Genomic DNA, 19135 nt, shown 5'->3' with positions numbered 1-19135 from the left:
GTAATTATTCAGAAAATCCTTTAGACCGTGGTCTTTTCCATATAATGCAGAATGTATTACACAAAGTCGTTCGAATATAATGTTGATCAGGTCTTTGTTTAGATGTCTCTTGTAATAATCCGACCTTGTCTTGTAACTTGTCTATCGCAAAAAGAAATTTTTACAAGCCTGGATTCACAGCTAACGCCATCTATTGACGCGAGCTACGCGAACAAGTTTTCCCCTTGCCGGCTCCCCGCAAACCGAAGCGCGCTCCCCGTTCATTCACTCGTCTCAGTCGGTCTCGTCAGTTCCCGTCTGCGCGTCGATTTAGTCGTACGTGTTTAAGTTGTGTGTTTACGTGAATGTTAACATTGTTATTAACAATCGCTCAGCTGTTCTAGTGTCAAATCTTTACTTGTTTTATCATAAAGCCGTATCACAAGGCCAACAACGGAACGGCAGCGTCAGTTTGTGTGAAGATTTAACGGAAAACAGCAAAGAAATAGTCACAGTCGAATGTAAAAATATACGCGTCGCAGAGAGAACCGTTTCACCGCGTGTGACTCTAATCGATACCTTTAAATGATAACATGGATTCAATTAGGTGTTGTTTTAGAAGACGGTGAGATTGTTGTGTGAGTGTTGTGTTGTGCGCCGGCCGCTCGCGCTCGACTGCTACTAAAGCTGTGAGTATTTATCGACATATTTACGTGATAACGCTGTATTTCGTTTTAGCCCGATAACTTGGCTCGATGAGATAGTGATGTACGAATTCGCAACAGAATGCATTAATAATCTTAAACCATCGTATACGCTTAGGTTGAAAATTCCATAACACGCTCGTTGCGCCACCATTTTCAGGTCGCGGAATTTATTTTCAATATTCATTTTATTGCCTGCACACTGGTTTGATCACAAAAACTCCTTTATAACAATTATGCAAATATATACTTGAGAAACGATAAATTAAAAATTAAACGGTTTTTTACCGCCAATATAAAAATGTCTTGTAGCGCACAGATATAACTACCTAACAGTAGGTAGTTCTTAGACGGACATACCAAATATGCACATTACAGTCATAAGTGGCATCAATAATTTCTCACACAGAGTTTTAAATAGAGTTGGTAACACGAGTAAATACAAAAACTAAAGACAAGAAGAAATGGTAGTAGGTGGAATATATCTATTATTAAAATTGTTCCAATTACGGTTGTGTCGCGGTTATGTAGTTAAAATAAAACGGTCCATCATTCATAACGTCAGTCGGTGGCAGTGGCAGTGGCAGGCGAGCCTCGTCTCGTTAGCCATTTAAAAGAAATTTATAATTTTCTTGGCGGTAAAATTTACCGGAAATGCAAAAGCGCGAGGCGAGAAATAAACTCCCACTGGACTCAACAGTGCTTAGCTTCCTGTGCAAAATTACTGGTAAAAATAAAGAAAAGTAACAAAAGGTCTTAAAATACTGTAGACTTTTATGACTTAGGTCTCTAATAAAATCTTACCGGTTTAGTTTAAACAGTCGTTAATTCTTTTATTATTTTTAATGTTATTTAAAAATTATTGTTATGTTTTTACTATTTTTGGTAATAAAGTCGAATTTAGAAAAAGTATATAATTTATTTAAAAAGCTTAATTTTTTGTTAAATTATCACATTTTATATAATTTTAAAAAACTTGTTTCAAAGTTATTGACCTGCTATAAAGTGAATTGATTTACGACTTTTATTATTACAAATGCAAAGAAAAGCGGAAATTTTAAAAACGTACAAAATTAAAAATTATTAACATAAATTATCGTTTCTTTTTTGGAATAGTTACTAATTACATAGATTATAAGATGCCATGAATAAAAATTAAAAAAAAAAACAGCTTAGGCAACGTATTAAAGATATACATAATCCCTAGAGATCTATCAATATACCTAACGGTACAAGACTACGATGTAGAATGGATATTATTGTATACTAGCTGTTGCTCGCGACTTCGCCTGCGTGAAATTAAAAAATATTGCCTATGTTACTCACAGATAAATTGCTTTATAATGGAGAAAAAAATTTTGAAATCGGTCCAGCAGTTTTAGGTGAATCGAATACATACAAAAATCCAAAAATACAAATCTTTCCTCTTTATAATATTAGTATAGATGTACAATGAACATAATGTACAAATAATCGTGGTCGGGATTGTTTAAAATATTTGAAAGGTGTGCATGTAAGCTCGGCGCATCGCACCCGCACACCCCACCTTATCCACAGAACTCAAACACATCTTAGGCCGCTCGCATACTAACGACTTGGTTAAAATATCATTACACTTCTAGCACTGATTCCTCTCATTTTAAACAATCGTTTTCTTATAAAATACTAGCTCTTGTATGCGACTTTGTCCGCGTGGTTTTGGATAAAATTAAAAAAGTATAACCTATGTTACTCATTGATAACGTAGATTTTTATTGGTAAAAGTAATTATGAAATCGAAACCAGTAGTTTTTGAGGTATTTTAACACATACAAAAATCCAAAAATACAAATGTTTCCTATGTATAATATTAGAACACTATCGATTAGAATTTTCTCGGCATTAACTTTTATATATATGCACAAAAATCTGCATGACAAACAGTTCATATAAAACGCATAATCTGTATGCGGCCTTATCTGTCCGGTTCCTTCCTCGGCGATGCACTTTCTCGCGAGTCTAAAATAGCCCGACTGCTCGGCTCGCCCGACTGACTCATGCCGTATTTACGACCGCCTCCTGGCTCCTGCTGCCTTTTCCTACCTCTTGCTCTGTACCTTCTTACATACTTCTGTCAGTATTGTTTACCGTCTCGACTCTTCTGCCGTCAACATAAGCTTATCTGTTGTTTTTAATGCTAAGGAGTCTACAAATTCTTCAAATCCTTGGTTTAATGAAGTACAAAGTTATTATCAGATGAGCAAATCAATATCAGGTTTTGCACTTTACGCAAAAATGGTAAATTTTTCTAATAATTTAAAACTTGATACGATAAAATTATAAAATTCGTAATATAATTAAATAACCAATTAATTGTAAAATGCGTAATTAATTAATTACGAATTATTGAATTGAACTTGTTTACTTTGAAATATTTGTGATTTGTAATTTCAGTTTTACATCAAATAAACCTCAACTGAATTATAAATCGAATACTAAAGTAACTGCTTCAAAAATATTCATATCAGCAAGAGACTAGCTTTCGCCCGTGACCCTGACTGCGTGGAGTAAAAAAAACAAAAGTGAGCCCATGTGTTCTTCCAGACTATGGTCTACGTCTATGCCAAATTCCATTGAGATCCGTTCAGCCGTTTAAGCTACAAACTCTAACAAACATCAATCCATCTAAACTTTCGCATTTATAATATCAGTTATATCGTTAAAGGCCAGATGTGTCCGCAGCGCGCCGGCGACCAGTTCCACGCATTTTTAATATACGATCATCGATTACTTTTTATTAAATATTTATTCACTAACTTTTTGTTATACAATTTAATGGTGTACAGAATTCCTCGCGAGGTATCTGAGCAAACTTGGGAACGTTGAATATTAATGCAGTAATTCGCAAAACGTTTAACATGTTCCGTGTCTCGCCAAATGTGGACTAAATGGCCAACCGTAGTAAAAAGAATACTATAAAAATTCTTTACGAAACCAATATTAAATTCAAGTGTCGATTGATTGTTTTTGTACCATCTTATTACTAGATGTCATTAAAATAAATGGAATAATACTTAAGGAGTAAAAAGTTGAAATGTCAGTTGTAGTAAAATACGTGCGAAGTAACTTAATACGAAAATTAATTAACTAGTATCGCGATATATGATGAGTTTATTATTTAAATGCTTATAGAAATATACCTATTGAATATTATGATAGTAGCAACCCTAAAGTATGTACAGTGTTCGTTTGCTCCCAACGAAGATGAGAGGCGGGCTCCGAGAGCAAACAGCGGCACCGTGGCCGTACGCCGTACTGTTTCACATTATCTAACACCTTCTAATTACAGGTAAAACGCATTAAACATAATTAGTACTCATTCGAACGGATATAAAGTCGGGATGGGTCGATGGCCGAGGAACAAACACCGTATTCCACGATTGTAGGGTTGCCATGTTCTAATTTTAATAGGAATGTCCTTGACTACTTTTGTTTCATCTTAAAATCAAATCTTACTATAATCCAATGGCTTTAGAGTGTTGTAAAAGTAAAAGGAATCAAAGCTATAAATCCGTACTTTGAATTTATATTTTTTTCCGTCTTTTACTTAATCTTATCTAATCCGAAGATTTAGATGTGTTCTGTTCATTCGCACTGCTATAATTGATTATAAAACTTTTATTGTTACAAAAGAATATATTTTCAAAGACTTAAATATCTCCGTTCATTTGGTGTTTTAAAATCCTTTACTGTGTCCGTTTAAAGAGGATTATCCGAACAACTGAAAATTTATGGTGCGTGTAATCACACGGCAGTGGGCTTATGTTTGCCGGCCAGTTGTGAGGGTATACACAGATTTGTGCGTACATTTCGGCCACGGGCCTACCGCGCCTCATTTGCATCGCCGATGCACGAGCCGCATGCTCAAATTATTTGAATCAAATACAACGTAAATAATTCCAAATTTAAATAATTATTTTTATCCACTCAAATATTCTATTACGGATAAAAATGAATTTTAAAATGTTGATTCTTTAAAATACTGATTCTTAAAAATAATTTTGGCTAAAAACTAAACCGACTTAACTAATTCCAAAACTTTCAATCAGTATCGGTTACAAAGAATAAACAATTCCAGAATGAATAGCCTTATAGTTAATGTTATTGTGCCTAAACACTTATAAAATTTTACCGTAAGTTCTGTAATAATTGCCAGTATTTATCTAGATCTTTGAGTATGTCTAGACCCTAAGGCAATTAGGTCCTTCATGTGAGCTGGAGAGGCACATTACGTAGTTAACACCTCGGATGCTGCGGACCTCCGGCCAAACAATTACTGCAGCTACAGCTGTAATTACATGATAGGCATTGGCTTTCCTGGCTAACACTTTACTTCGCACATTTATATTTAACTTCTTTCTAAGATATATATTCTGAACAGAATGTTAGTAGAGTAATGATTTCATTTCGTAGATTCCGTTAATTATTAAGGAGCGTATTTCACTGCAATATGTATGTACTTTGGACAGCCAAGTAGTAAATAGTTGTGAATACAGTCAAGTTTTTTAACACACGCAACTGCGCGGTGCCCCACACGCGTGCACAGAGCAATGCAGTACAGTTTCGGTGCGGCCATAATGCCCACTCTATTATGCAGCTACTCTACACGAGTATTTCCGACTCGAAAACTTATCTGTGTAACATAAAATGTTTTTAAACTGGCTGTTTTTTTGAAACGTCATTCAATTCACTCACGCATGTTAATCCTTCAAATCCCACCGGTTGGTTATGAAATTTCATTTTTCAAGTGCACCGCATTTGTCGAGTTTTTTAACGATTAATAAAAAAGGATGGTAAATTTTATTAAAAATGTTTTTTAAGTATGTAATTTTTAATGTTAAATTTAATGAAAAAGGAAGTTAAAAAGTTTAAATTTTTACGTAATGATGACATTAAGCGTTGTTAACAAATGTTGCGAAATGACTGTAATTAAACGAATTTCGTTTTTTTTGCTCATATATCCTAGAAAGTCCAGACCTTTCCAGACTCAATTGTAAGAGTTATGCTAACTCCCAGTAACCTTGGTTACTAATACCAAAGGCAAGCATCATAGTTCATAACTGCAAATAAACGTAAACAGAAGTAAATTAATATGTTATTAGTAATGTTGCGTCCTGTGACGTGTTTCCCGTTGCCGCGCGACCGGAGCCCGGCAGAGGTGATTAACTCGTTGGTCGCTTACGTAAACAGCGCGCCGTTTATGCAGCCCTGGTACTTGACGCGCTAATGCGGATATATTTCATATTTTTGTCCGTGTTTACTACTCATATCTAGTACCTACTGTACTTCTATTTCAAAGGTTATGCAGAAAGAGACATTAACAAATATTTAATACCAAAACCAGTTTTACGAAGATGTTCTCTCCCTCTTTGGTAATGTTCCCGTGGATCTCAACGTTGTATGAGAAAATGAACGAGCCCCCGCGATCACCCGCTGCGCTGCCTTTGTGTGTCGCTTCTTCTTAATAACACTCATAAATAACACCGTGTCTCTGTGTTCACCTCAGTGTGCTTTCATAATGTTACCAATTTATTTAACTAATGAAAACAATGTCTTATGCCGAAATCTATACTAATATTATAAATTTGTTGATTGTAATGAATAGGTACAAAAACTACTGGGCCGATTTTAAAAATTCTTTCACCGTTAGAAAGGTAATTTATCTATAACATAGGCTTTTTTCACTTCTTTTTTATTACTTTTTTAATTTCACGCGGACGGAGTCGCAGACAAAAGCTAGTACATTTACAAGTTTATTCTCTGAAACCACTAATTGGAACAATTATAGCATTTTACCAGTTTCGCTATAACCTGAAACAGAACTATAATAATTATTATTTTTGTATGTTATGTTACCTTACCATTAACCACTTCAGATCGAGTACCTTCACGTAACTTACCTATCACTTATGTGACAAGTGACTATTGAGTCGCACGCGTTATACCGCAATGTTTATAAAATAACCACCGTAGAGTTCCACTGCAGCCGTAAAGAATGGCGCAAACTGTTGTGTCAATATAACATTGTTTTACAAACATTAGCAATGATTAATCTTCTAGTGTTATGTAAATCTATTGTTTTATGTACTTCTAACAGCTGTTGCGTCAAAGAATAATATTTGTAACAGCTGTATGTTAACTAAGCAAATATAATGTGACTAATCGCTCGACTTTAGCTCGTTAAATGCCTGTCCACCACTAGCCGATAGAAGCTGAGATAGCTTAAAAATGACGTCACTCAGATAAGGGAGTAAAATCAGATATTTCTATCGCATATTTTACACGTTGGATTGTTATCAGATAAATTACAATTTGGTGGGACTGGTTCTAAGTCTATTATACTCGTAACTTTCGAATAATTAATTTTGTGATAGAATTTGCGCTAGATTTAGGGTTACTACTACTACTGAACGTGTTAAAAATCCTGCGTGTGTCGTGTACGTGCCGTGATGTGGTTATCAGCTTTAATAATTAAAAACTTAACGATAGCTTAACACTGGCTAATCCTACTAACCCCGCGCCCCCGCACCCCGCACTGGCGACGCACGCCCGGGCATTTGCTCTGCACTGATAATAGCTCTCGGAGATTACCCACTCAAATGCTTGCCCTAATAAATTAGTATAAATATAATTTTAATATTCATTAGCAAGGTTGAATATTGTTAAAACATTACAATGTCCCGATGGATCCTTCTAGATATTTGACTGTAAAAAACAATAAGCTATAGCTTTTATTTTTTTTTCGTATACCCCTGACATCCTAGTCGTCAGAGAGTTTGTCGTTCCTTTTATTTAAATTTTGTTATCCTTTTTATTCATTACAGTTAAAGTTATATTTAGTTGGTGCTATTGATATCAGTCGGGGTGGCGCTTCTCTCTGTGCCAAACTTGTATTAGACGTTAGTAATTGTGAGGTTATCTTATTGTTTTTGATACAAACAGTATCTGATGTTGCAGGGCTCGATAGTGAAAGTTCAGAATGTCTTAGTTGTTGTGTATGGCAATTTAACCACGCACTGATTAGAAAGTGATTTGTCATAATAACCGTGAGACATGAATTGTTTTTGAGAATGTAACGCGGACCAGAAGGGTTCAATAAAAAAACTACAAGTGTGTATAGAATATAGTGTATTTTAGAATCATCTCAGAATATACGTAGGAGTTTCATAAAGGTCGTTCAATTATTTCACAAAGTATTGCTGAAAGCAATTGTAACAATCTGTTGTTGGTATACTGCGTAGTGCTGGAGTATCAGTAGTGTAGGCAGCGATAATAAATCATAGCGTCGATATCGCGCGCCGTCATTACACCGCCCTCATCGATCACAGATATCGACGCTCTGTACACACCACAGTGTACACAACTACAGTAGAACCAATTGCGGTCAGCGCGTAGTGTTAGACAATTTCACTCCACAACATACACTAAAGATACTTGAGATTTAAAAGTAATGTATACTAATATATACTTAATGATATTCAAATGAGTTTTTCAATACTGTAACAACTGCAATATGATTTACAGCATTTTCTCATGACGTGATAAAGATTGTTTTCGTACAAGATAAGATATCGCTCGCTATCGCCGCAATCCGCGCCACCATGTAGCGATGCTATTACAAGTGTACTACAAGTTACTGTGGCTTATCTTGCTCTCTACACACTTCGATACCTACGTAAACTATTAATGTCAATATCTAGGATCCTAGGATGGGATTTAGGACATATCTTAAATTACTAAACTGGCCACTGACTACTATCTGAACTAAAATGCCCTTATAGACAGACAAAACACGTACCTATGCTTTAATTGATTATTTGAATTAGACCCCTAAGCAAAACATTTCCAGTTGGGATATATCTAGTCAACATTAGTGGAGATTCTGTATTCTTCGCGTGGTATCATTGATGGGGCTGATGTCAATAACGTGTAAGCTTAGGTACTAATTAGTGATGCGCTCAAAAGCTTTGTGTTTCAATTGAAGACGCAGGTAATCAGCGGCGGCGGCAAGGCTTTCCCTCGCGCGGACTCCCTCCGCCCTACTCCCCGCGGGGAAACCCAAGTCACGTCATCAGGGAGGACTCCCCTACGGATCTAAACTGGCAATATTAGTGCGCAGCCACGTTATGTGCTTTGTGAACGAAGCAAGAGGAAATTGGAACGCTTAACGTTTTTACTCTGTGGCAAAAATGAGGGAATGCTTTTTGTTCGCGCTCTGTCCGCTTTTATTTTTGTTGCAGCTAGATTTTAAATCTTCGTTTGAGTTACAGTTAAAGTACAATAGTCCAGAAGTTTAATGCCTTTTCTTTATTTAAACAATAATAATATCTGTTTCATTTTATTCGTAGGACCATTGTTTCTCTGTTTCTGACCATCGCGTCCTTTTGTAGTTTCATTTATATAGGTTCCTGTATTACAGTTTTACGAACCGGCCTTTAAATTAAGCTCGTAAACTTTATTATAATCGACTTGTATTTTAACAAGCAATTTTTAAGTCAAATTTATGAGAGTTTATTGTCCAAATATTTGTCCCCCGAGCAACAATGCACGAAGTATTTTCGTTAGCACCATTACGAAGCGATGCATCGGAGAAGGGACGGGCTAAAGTGGCCCTTGTAGCCCCAATGTTAAGGGCCATAATCGGCTAATACACCCAATTCGCCGGGGATCGATTATTTGAGCAAACGAGCGGGCTATAAATCATGCTCTCCCGCTTACCTGCGACCGACCGATAGGGAAAAAAGGGCCAACTCCAAATACAAGGGAATGACATTTCTAACGGCGGGATTTGGGAGTCCTTCAGTCATTACTTTTATGCAAATAACTTGATAGAGCGATGAAACTCCAAACTCTAACCTTTACCATGATACTTGATTACTTGACTCAATCAATTTCAATTGGATTGTAAACTAAACGATTGATAATAAATAAAATATATGTACTTGAAGTCTTTCGACTAACATCAGGTAATATTGGGTGATTTATGACATTTTCTTGTAGGCGTGGTACTTAGGTATTTCAACAAAATAGTTGTCTTGATAATTGGTGTAGTCGTAATCCTCAATATCACAATTCATATTTCCACTAAATAATTATAGATCATAACGATATGTTTCGATTAAGATATTGAATTGACGTCCACCGAACACATGGTCGCGCGCGCATTCCGTCGCGACTCAAATGGAACTGACTCGATTCACAAAATGGCCGCCCTACCAGTGCTCGGTGTTCGCCATGGGCATAGAGTAAGCCTACATACTTATAGTCTATTAAAAGTTTGTTTTGTACACAGACTCAAGAAAAATAAAAAGGAATTGATAAAATCTATATACCCAATTAATATGCAAATCCATTTATCAATATTCTTTAAATCGATTGAAATACATAAGATTACTAACGTGGACACTACACCATTACGTTTTTGTGTGCGACAGCTGCGGGAAGCAATTCCTCGAAGTGAACGCAACTTGCTATCATATAAAGATCGATTACAGGACATGCACTGGTATTTAGTTAAAGCGAGCCTCGTGCCTTCTCGGTAACTCAGATAAAAACAAACCAACAGTGAACCGAAATAGACGTGTCTGGCGCGGAGCGAGCGCCGATGTCGTTACACCCGATGTGCCTACATAACCATGTTCCATATGTCAACTGTGGCAATAACCCGAGCAATAATCAAACAATCGACTATTAAGTACACGTGCACTTATTAAAGAAACATTAAATCATCAAAACAAAAGAGATAAAGATACAATCTCACAAACATTAAAACAAATGAATGTCTACAAACTCTCATATTAAGAGATATCTATTTAAATTATTAGTTGGCTGTGCGGCATACGTTGAAAACTAGTTCCTCGGACTACGTCCTTGAAACAATTTTGCTTTCTAATTTGTTTAGAAAACAACAGAGCAATAACATAGTAATAAAATTCACATTAAAACAAATAAGGTAGAACTTTCAGTAGAAATATCTTTACAAATAAGACAATGCACAGTTTTGACAAGGTGACAAACTAAAAAACAATAAAAGCAGCGCTATTATATTAGAATTTGTAAAGCTAAATGAGTGCAGTAAAACAATCTGGATGCTTGCCCTTTTACGTCCCCGCGCACAATACGCAGGTAAAAGTACTCTGATATTTACTAAACAATACACGCTTTATTCAACTTTTTACATCTACCATTTGTATCATGTTTACTGTTTTATACCAAGATATTAGTAAAGTATTCTTTTTTTGTCATAACATAGGAATGGATGGATGTTTTATTAGAAACTTAACTATGTAGCTTTAACATTTACTTAACTTTCAACCTTAACTCCAAATTCACCAGTGATTTTGTGTTTCCCAAAAATCACTAATCAAAACAACAAAACACAAAACTTTGTTTAACAAAAGCATTATTCACTAATATAACTTTTAGTATTCAATAACTGTTGATCTTAGTGACTAGATATGCATCCTGTTATAGTTGTGTTTAATTGTACAAACGCGTAACAAAGGCTTATTGTGTACATACACTAGCAGTTCAGTACTCGGCCGCCGGACGTCCGTGTGTCGCCCTTGTTTACGAGCCCGCGAATACCACGTCTATAAACACACATGTAATTAGTACAGCCGCATAATTAATACCACAGATAATATATCAAAGGTGAACAAGCTACCGTTTCCATTTCATTGTACTTTCTCTAAATACGGTTATACATGCCAGTACAAAGTACAAAAGATAGTACGAAATCTGTCCATATTAAGTATGGTACTTCATGCATGCCCGTAGCTGTAAGCCAGTTAGCATTCATAATTTACACATGTCAGTAGCTCGCATGTAAATGTGCTATTGGTCTTAAGCAGAAGTATTATTTTAAAGTAATTAAACTCGGTTCGATTGGTGACGTCACGGTTGCCATTAAATATTCCGAGATGTTATCAAGTCGGGATCAATTGGAAGAGAATTCCGCGTGGAAAGTTCGCGAACAACTAAACTTAGGTATTACGACTAATTCCCTACGCGGAGATAGGGCGAAAGGTAAAAACATCTTAATCCGGGTCCGAGCCCGGGGGACGGGATCTAACCCGGTTATCCGGGACGGTCATCTCGGCCCGGAATTCGCAAGTCGGGATTTGCTTACGACTTACGAAAAGAAATCTAATTATGAAACAAATTTAAATGTTTATTTCAACTACAATTCAATTTTGGGTTTTTTAAAGATATCTTAAAAGTGAGATAATACAGTACTGACAAAATATTATTAATCTATGATTGCATAAACACGCAGATGAAATTAAAACTATATATCTCTGGAAAAACTAACCTAAAACTGTTCATTATACGTAAGTAAAAACGAAAGTAGTCTGCAATTACTTACATTAGCGTAAAAAGAAAATATTTATGTAATTCTCAATACTCAACTTGAAGGCTGGTCTTTTCTTAGCAGTACAAATTAAGCAATTAAGGCGAGGAAAGTAAACCAAACCCTATGTTAATTAAGAAAAAATGTACAAAACTTTCCCGCCGTTTCTCGTTGCTTAGGCCGCGAGGAGCTCAAGTTTGATCTGTCAAGCGTAAAATTGGCGGGAGCAAGAAAACGTTGACCCAATGGAGGTGATTACTGTGCGCCCGAAGGCGAGGGCGCAGGGTTGAAGCCGCCCCGCGCCCTTGCCAGCGCCGTCCACCCGCGATTTGTTATTTAAAACGTCAGCTTATATTTCCGGTTAACCGGAGATAGCTTTGGACTGCGATGTTTTGATTCAAAACTTAATCTAAGTTAAAATCTCTTTAAAGCAAAATCTTTTATAAAAAGGTACATGTATTTATTAAAAACAAAATAACATATTTTAACATTTTGCAGTTTAAATATTCATCGCCCTATTTTTACCGGTCTAACATGTGTTGTTGAGAGGTCTTGTAGAGCGACGGCCATTTCTCTGTCGATCAACACCTTCTGCGCCATAGGGTGGAGAGATTTGACTGCAGGTATCATTATACATTTAAGTTTTAACTTAACAACTAAACAAACATTATTTTAGTTAATCTATCAGCAGCGAATTACATTTCTCGTCAGACCGACGTTTAATTTGTGTTTTTGTAGTGTTGTGAGCGCGTTGTCCGGGACGTCGTAAATAACACTCCAGCGTCACCTTGCGGTTGCGGTCACTACAGGAAGGGTGACCATACCACATAAAATACAAGGAACTGCGTATATAAAAGAAATGCACATAACTTTGAATTTTAAGTGCCAAGGTGACAGTTTTTCTACTCAGAAAAAATCAAAATTTAACGTAAAAGTAGATATAATTCCAAAACTCGCCTATTGGTCACGTCTGTTACGCGTAAATTAGAAATGTGAGTAACTTTATTTAAAACATATCTGGACTACAACTACCAGGAAGCCAAACCCATCAAAATGCCTTAGTATTCTCACCAACCACTTAGACATTTAACACTAAACCTGTATCGCTTACAGATCACGTATCTACGTGATTCATAAATCATTCTCCATTTAGTTGTCTATTTGTATGCAATAAAACCATCTAATGTGACCTCCCAAGCAGAATGACATCATGCCACACATGACACACCTAATATCAATAACAATTAATACAATGTGTTCAATTTGATTTCACACGAAGACAAATTATTATAAAGTTGCGTTAAGTTCTCGTAAAGTAATAATCCTTAAATTACATAAATGATTAGTGGGTTTTTGTAAAACTATATTAAATTGTGAAACGAAATTCATACGCATAAATTAGTTGCTCGATGCCATTAAAATGCACTTGTGTCCATCTGTATTTATTTATAACAGCCTCAAGCGAATTGCTCACATCTGCCCACTTCTAAGTAATAAAACATGTGTCATTTGACAACAAATTTGTTATTCCCATATCGTAAAATACTTAGAATACACGACAACTGTTTTACAGCTGTCTATAAAAAACAATAAATATGCAAGTTGCAGAATCACTTATTATTAATGCGTATGTTGATACATTTAAAACCACAATACTATTATTCTAAGACATGTAACAATATTAGATTAAATAAACTTTAGTAAATATAGGATTTTGTGATAATAAAGGCGGCGACACACCGGGGCGGATAACATGTCGTGCGGCGCGCGCGTTTGTGCGGACTCTCATTAGCGCGGTAACGAGACGCGCGCAAGACGCAAACTACTAGCGATGGGCGATTGAGTTTAAATAAATAAATTAACACATATTAAAAAAGGATATTGAAAGCAGAAACATAGAATTTTAAAGATGCAATACGTATAATTTACAGCATAATTATTAATTCACGTAGACTATCTTAATATAGGCATTTAATTTATTTAAATAGGTTATCATCACTAGATGTCACAATTAATGTAAACTTGTTTAAACCGCTACAGCCTGTACTTTAAACCACGCTCCAGTCTATAAGCTTTTAATCAGTTGGCCCGCAGCCAAACGATCGGGCGTCAACCTCGCGACACGCGGGCGACACAGCTCGCACCATCACTCGTCAACGTTGCGATACGTCGCTGTGTGCTCGCTGCGTGCGCTGGTGTTCCACATCGCGGCACTTGAATGGAGGCTATGGATGTGCTGCAACTGAGATGCAGGATGAATCACTCTTACTACGCTGATATAGCAGTACAAAATATACAAACAAGTCAAACCTTCATAGAGACACGGAAAATGATAAAAATACCTTTATACTGCGGCACGTTTATCAAAGTACTTGAAATACTTTAGAACCAAATTATGGCATTATAAGCATACTCGTATAATTGGTGCGCATAATTGTCGCAACAGACCACATCAATGTGACAGTGACCTCCAACAATCAATTGCTTTCCCTCTGGCTCATAATTGTCATTAATAAAACGACATGCGCGTTCTTTATTTTCTTGGACTAAAAAACAAACACTATCCATGTCCATTGGACTACAATACAGGTTTCTTGACATGATCCGTCATTGTCAGTTGAAGTATGACTGATGGATACATTCCTTGGCAACGATCCCGTATCGAAGGCTAAAATAGCATTGATTTGCGGCAACGAACACGCGCTAACAAACAAGGCAAAACGACAAAACGTCGCGCACGTCCGGACCGTGCTGTATTAGTGTTACAGCTTCCACTGAACCGGAATAATCGCGACCACGTATGACAGGATGAGGTGCAGCCCCACTGTAAGCGACTTAGACTGCCTTTTTTATTCTTGTCTATATTAAAATTCAAGCCTAATTCAGTCTGATTAAGTAAGAAATTACTTAAAATGCTGTGTCAATTGTATATCCTTTTCTTTGGAATATTTCTACTCCTACGCTTGTAATTTCTTGGAACTAGAGATACGATGCTTATGTTGACTCAAAAAGCTTTACTAAAAATAGCGACCGTATACTTTTACTTGTACCTTTTACTTTTCGTAATAATAAACACTCGTGGTATTATTTTAAAGTGTAGTTTAACCTTTTAAAGATAATTATGTCATAATAGAAAGTAGTCTCTAAACGCAACGTAAATAGTTTTAGTTTATTCTGTGTTTGTTATCCCGAGAGTTTAAACTGATTAACGCATGTTATTAAAGTATAACTGTTGTGCGCTGTGTACTTTGGCCCACGTCTTCTACAAATAGTAGAGATAAACGCATTTTATTGTGTCTTTTATGTTAACATGAATTAAACCGGTATAATCTAATTGTTTCGGCTGTCTTAAATTATATTAATTACAGCTTATTCATACATTATAAAATAAGTACACTTTCATTTCAAAATTTTACCAATAAAAATGGTTTCGAAGCCTAAATGTTATGGTTTAAAACGGAAACCCTTGTTAATCTTGTATAGTACAGGATCCGAGCATCAAAACGAGCTCTTACCATTCAATAGATTTCACAATTAAACGCCTTGTTGATTGTGCGAACATCGATACCGATTGCCGGCTCTCGATCAATTGATACCGCGGTCGCTCGCTGCGATCGCACTAATGTGTGCGCGCCTTTATGTCCCCGCAGTGTGCGTTGTGCACCGCGAGTGCAATTTGCAATGTTCACCATTAGAGCACAGGCAAATGTTGCATATAGTATGTTTTACTGAAACTAGGACTTTTACAACACACGCATATTATGTAACCCAGTGAGCGACGTAAAGTTGCGAGCGAGCTTTACTTTTCCATATAAGCACTGCAAAACTATGCGGAAATGTTAATGTTTATGAGTATATGTTTTTTAGAACTAGTTTATTAGAATATCTAAAGAATTACTTTTTAAATATTACTAGAAAAGAGTGTTTTTATTGTACGTATAAAAGTCACCAAAACAACACAATTAATTAACAAACTTTTGTTTTCAACACTTGTGTCGATCCTTTCTCAGGCCTCGCGTCAAGACGCTGCAATACTTCCGAAACTTTTAAACTTTCAAAAAAAACACAAAGGTAGTCGCGTAGTGTTTTGAGAGTGACAAAAAGCGGGGCCGCGTCTTAGTTAAAATATTCTGTAAGAAGTAAAGACGGCATTGTGTGCTCTGTGCCGCGCCCGCCCTCACGTGCGCCGCTCCAACCTCCCGACTCTTCCTTACACTGGCTTTGCACTCTTTTAATTGCCCACTTCGTTTTGTGTATATTCTGCAATATTTATAATTTCTTTGAGAATGTTTTCTTTTAATTAACAATAAGTAAATCTTTTTCTAATGCTTTTTTTTTTCAAATAGTAAAATGTATTTATTATTAACGACTAAATCGTTAGAATAGTATTTGAAATAATCTTGATTAACCTAATTGCTGATTGTTTAGTTCAGTATGGCATACAACAGTGCTTGATGTCTCCTATCCTTGCTGTGTCTACTGTCATCGTGGACAAAGTCCATCAGAACATCATTGGTGTAACAAGACAATTGCTCGCTTCCTCGTGGCCTTTTTTATTCTTGCTAATATAATTGATAGATGTCTAAGAAACTTCTCACAACTTACTCGTAATTTAACACATTTCCACATTTTATGAGGACATTACCATTAGTAAATAACCTCAAGATTGGTTGGTGTATAGTGTACATTTAGTGGTTTTAACATTGACAAGATATTGTAGCCGCGTTGTAAAGTTGGCTGTAACCACAGTGACGGTTCTTCCGGCCCGTGTCGACGGCTTGTGTCGATGTGTCGGACACACCGACGCGTGTCGATAGCCCGTGTCGATGGCTCGTGTCGTTAAGAGCGCATTAGCCGGCGCTCCAACGAGTCGCGTCGCGGCGCCCTCTCCCACATATCGTGCTACGCAGATGGGACACATCATTTATTCGTAAAAATTGTATCATTTTTTCTTAAATAGCTAGGCCATTGTAGTAACTAGAACATAGTCATCAGTTTAGATAATCATTTTACAAATAAGTAGGTACGATGCTTCTCAGAAGCTGCACTACGTTAGGTATAGACTGACCGTACCGCGGCATTACATCTAATCATTGGTGTACATGCACCAAACGCTTGCTCGACCCAAAATAAATGGTAGTATTTAAGTTAAACTAAACTAATTCTATCCAACGTTCGACGAACCTCCGCACGGGAACTGAACGCGTTTTATTTGCCCCTTTTTATAGAGTACAGCTCCGATCTATTTGTTCAATGTATTTCGAGTAATTTGCTTTATTGCTGTCGTTAATTTTATTTGTTTCTTATTATACAACGATAAAGTTCTACAATTAGAAGTTAAAGGTCCAATAAAAGTTAGCTCTTTGTACACTGTTTATACTTATTCCTTTACTAGCTATTCCCATGTGACATCATCCGCATAAAATTATAAAAATTTAATTTTATTGTTCCCATTTGTCATATCAATTGCAAATGTCAAAATGACATGACATGATATCAGACCATGGCAACCATGCTTCCTTGATGTTGGCAACAACTTATGGTCTCTTTCCCACATTAGGGTTTTTGTCCAAAATATTTACCCCTGAGTTTAACGGCGTGAAAATATATAGCCTAAATCGGGATGTAATGTGATGATGTAAATGATGTAATGTAAATGATCGCGATGTAGGACATTTTATTAAAAAAAGAGTTATCGAAAATATTCTGTGATTGCTTATATCTTAGGCTTTATTATAATAGTATAGATAAATGTTAATGTTTGCACTTCAGTAATGTTAGAACATCACAACTCTACAGAATGAAAGTGAAATGCATCAACGAAGCCTCTCACCCAATAACACTTGAAAAGCGATTACTGATCGAATATAGCTTCCGTAAATCGAACGCGGGTTCGCCGGGCACCCCGGCTGCTACACCCGCCGCGCAATAAACAGTCTTATCACTATGCAGTAGATTACACATTTCTGTGTTATATGTTGTCGATGTCAGCTCACTATCGGCAAGATAAGTTATCAGAACAAAAGATTGTGAGAATGTGACGGAAGGATTGCCGCCACCAGTCACGGATTTTATATTTGGTTCGTGATTTTTATAACTCCAATGATACCTTTTCGTACCTGTTTAGGGTTATATAATATCCTACATTATGTTTGAAGAGTTACAGTTATGAGTCTTGTAAACATACTTCATACAATACTAATCTACAATGAATACCTGTGGGTTTTAAAACTTAACATTTTCAGACATAATAATACAAATTAGGCAGAGATTGTGAATATCGATTGGACATTTTTCTGACTTAACTTTATACGGTATCTATAAACATTAGTAAGATGTAGTTCTGATGTTGAATTATCTATTTTCAGATGCGGTTAGCTTAGAGCGCGCGATGTGTGCGGGCGTGCGGGACGTGTGGTGCGCGCTGGCAGCGCTGGCGGCGCTGAGCTGGCTGGCGGGCTGCGGCGCTCTGCAGCAGCCGCGCTGCGAGGAGATCACCATCCCGATGTGCCGCGGCATCGGCTACAACCTCACCTCCTTCCCCAACGCTCTCGACCACGACACGCAGGAGGAGGCCGGACTCGAGGTCGGTGCATTACCACGACTACCTCTAACTTTAATAGTTAATTTAACCTCAATAGTCAGATTTTATCTCCCTGTCCAGGTTCTATAAAAATTGCATATTTACATATGTTGATAATGTTGAAGAAATGTTCCGAAACTTATAAACTAAATTAAACATCATCAAATGTTATCAGTTTATTTGCGTGGAAACTATCTTATCTGTTATTATTCAACTTGAAGATTTGCCCCTGAACTCAATCCGCTTATAGACATGACACTATGGAGAAAAAATGCACGACACAATGAACATTCATTATTATTTTTTCGATTTGACGAAACATCGATAAGAATGTCATGTACAAATGATAATATCGTGTCTGTGTGCGTGTTACAGGTGCACCAGTACTGGCCGCTGGTGGAGATCAAGTGCTCGCCGGATCTGAAGTTCTTCCTATGCTCGGTGTACACGCCCATCTGCATCGAGGACTACGCCAAG

At 36.7% G+C, this 19135-nt stretch overlaps 1 protein-coding gene across 1 annotated transcript in view; it reads left to right on the top strand.

The window, feature by feature from the left end:
• Nucleotides 1-254: 254 nt before the first annotated feature.
• LOC106100247 (frizzled-2-like) overlaps nucleotides 255-19135 on the top strand; it is a 21739-nt gene continuing 2858 nt past the window's right edge. Inside the window, exons 1-3 of the mRNA XM_013279042.1 lie at nucleotides 255-668; nucleotides 18444-18661; nucleotides 19034-19129. Of these exons, the coding sequence (XP_013134496.1) occupies nucleotides 18467-18661; nucleotides 19034-19129 (291 nt within the window). The 5' untranslated portion in view covers nucleotides 255-668; nucleotides 18444-18466. The remainder of the gene's footprint in view (nucleotides 669-18443; nucleotides 18662-19033; nucleotides 19130-19135) is intronic.

Source organism: Papilio polytes, unplaced genomic scaffold (assembly GCF_000836215.1).
Source record: "Papilio polytes unplaced genomic scaffold, Ppol_1.0 DF824058.1, whole genome shotgun sequence".
In the NCBI taxonomy this organism is placed as follows: Eukaryota; Metazoa; Arthropoda; class Insecta; order Lepidoptera; family Papilionidae; genus Papilio; species Papilio polytes.
This window is presented reverse-complemented; position numbering and strand designations above follow the sequence as displayed.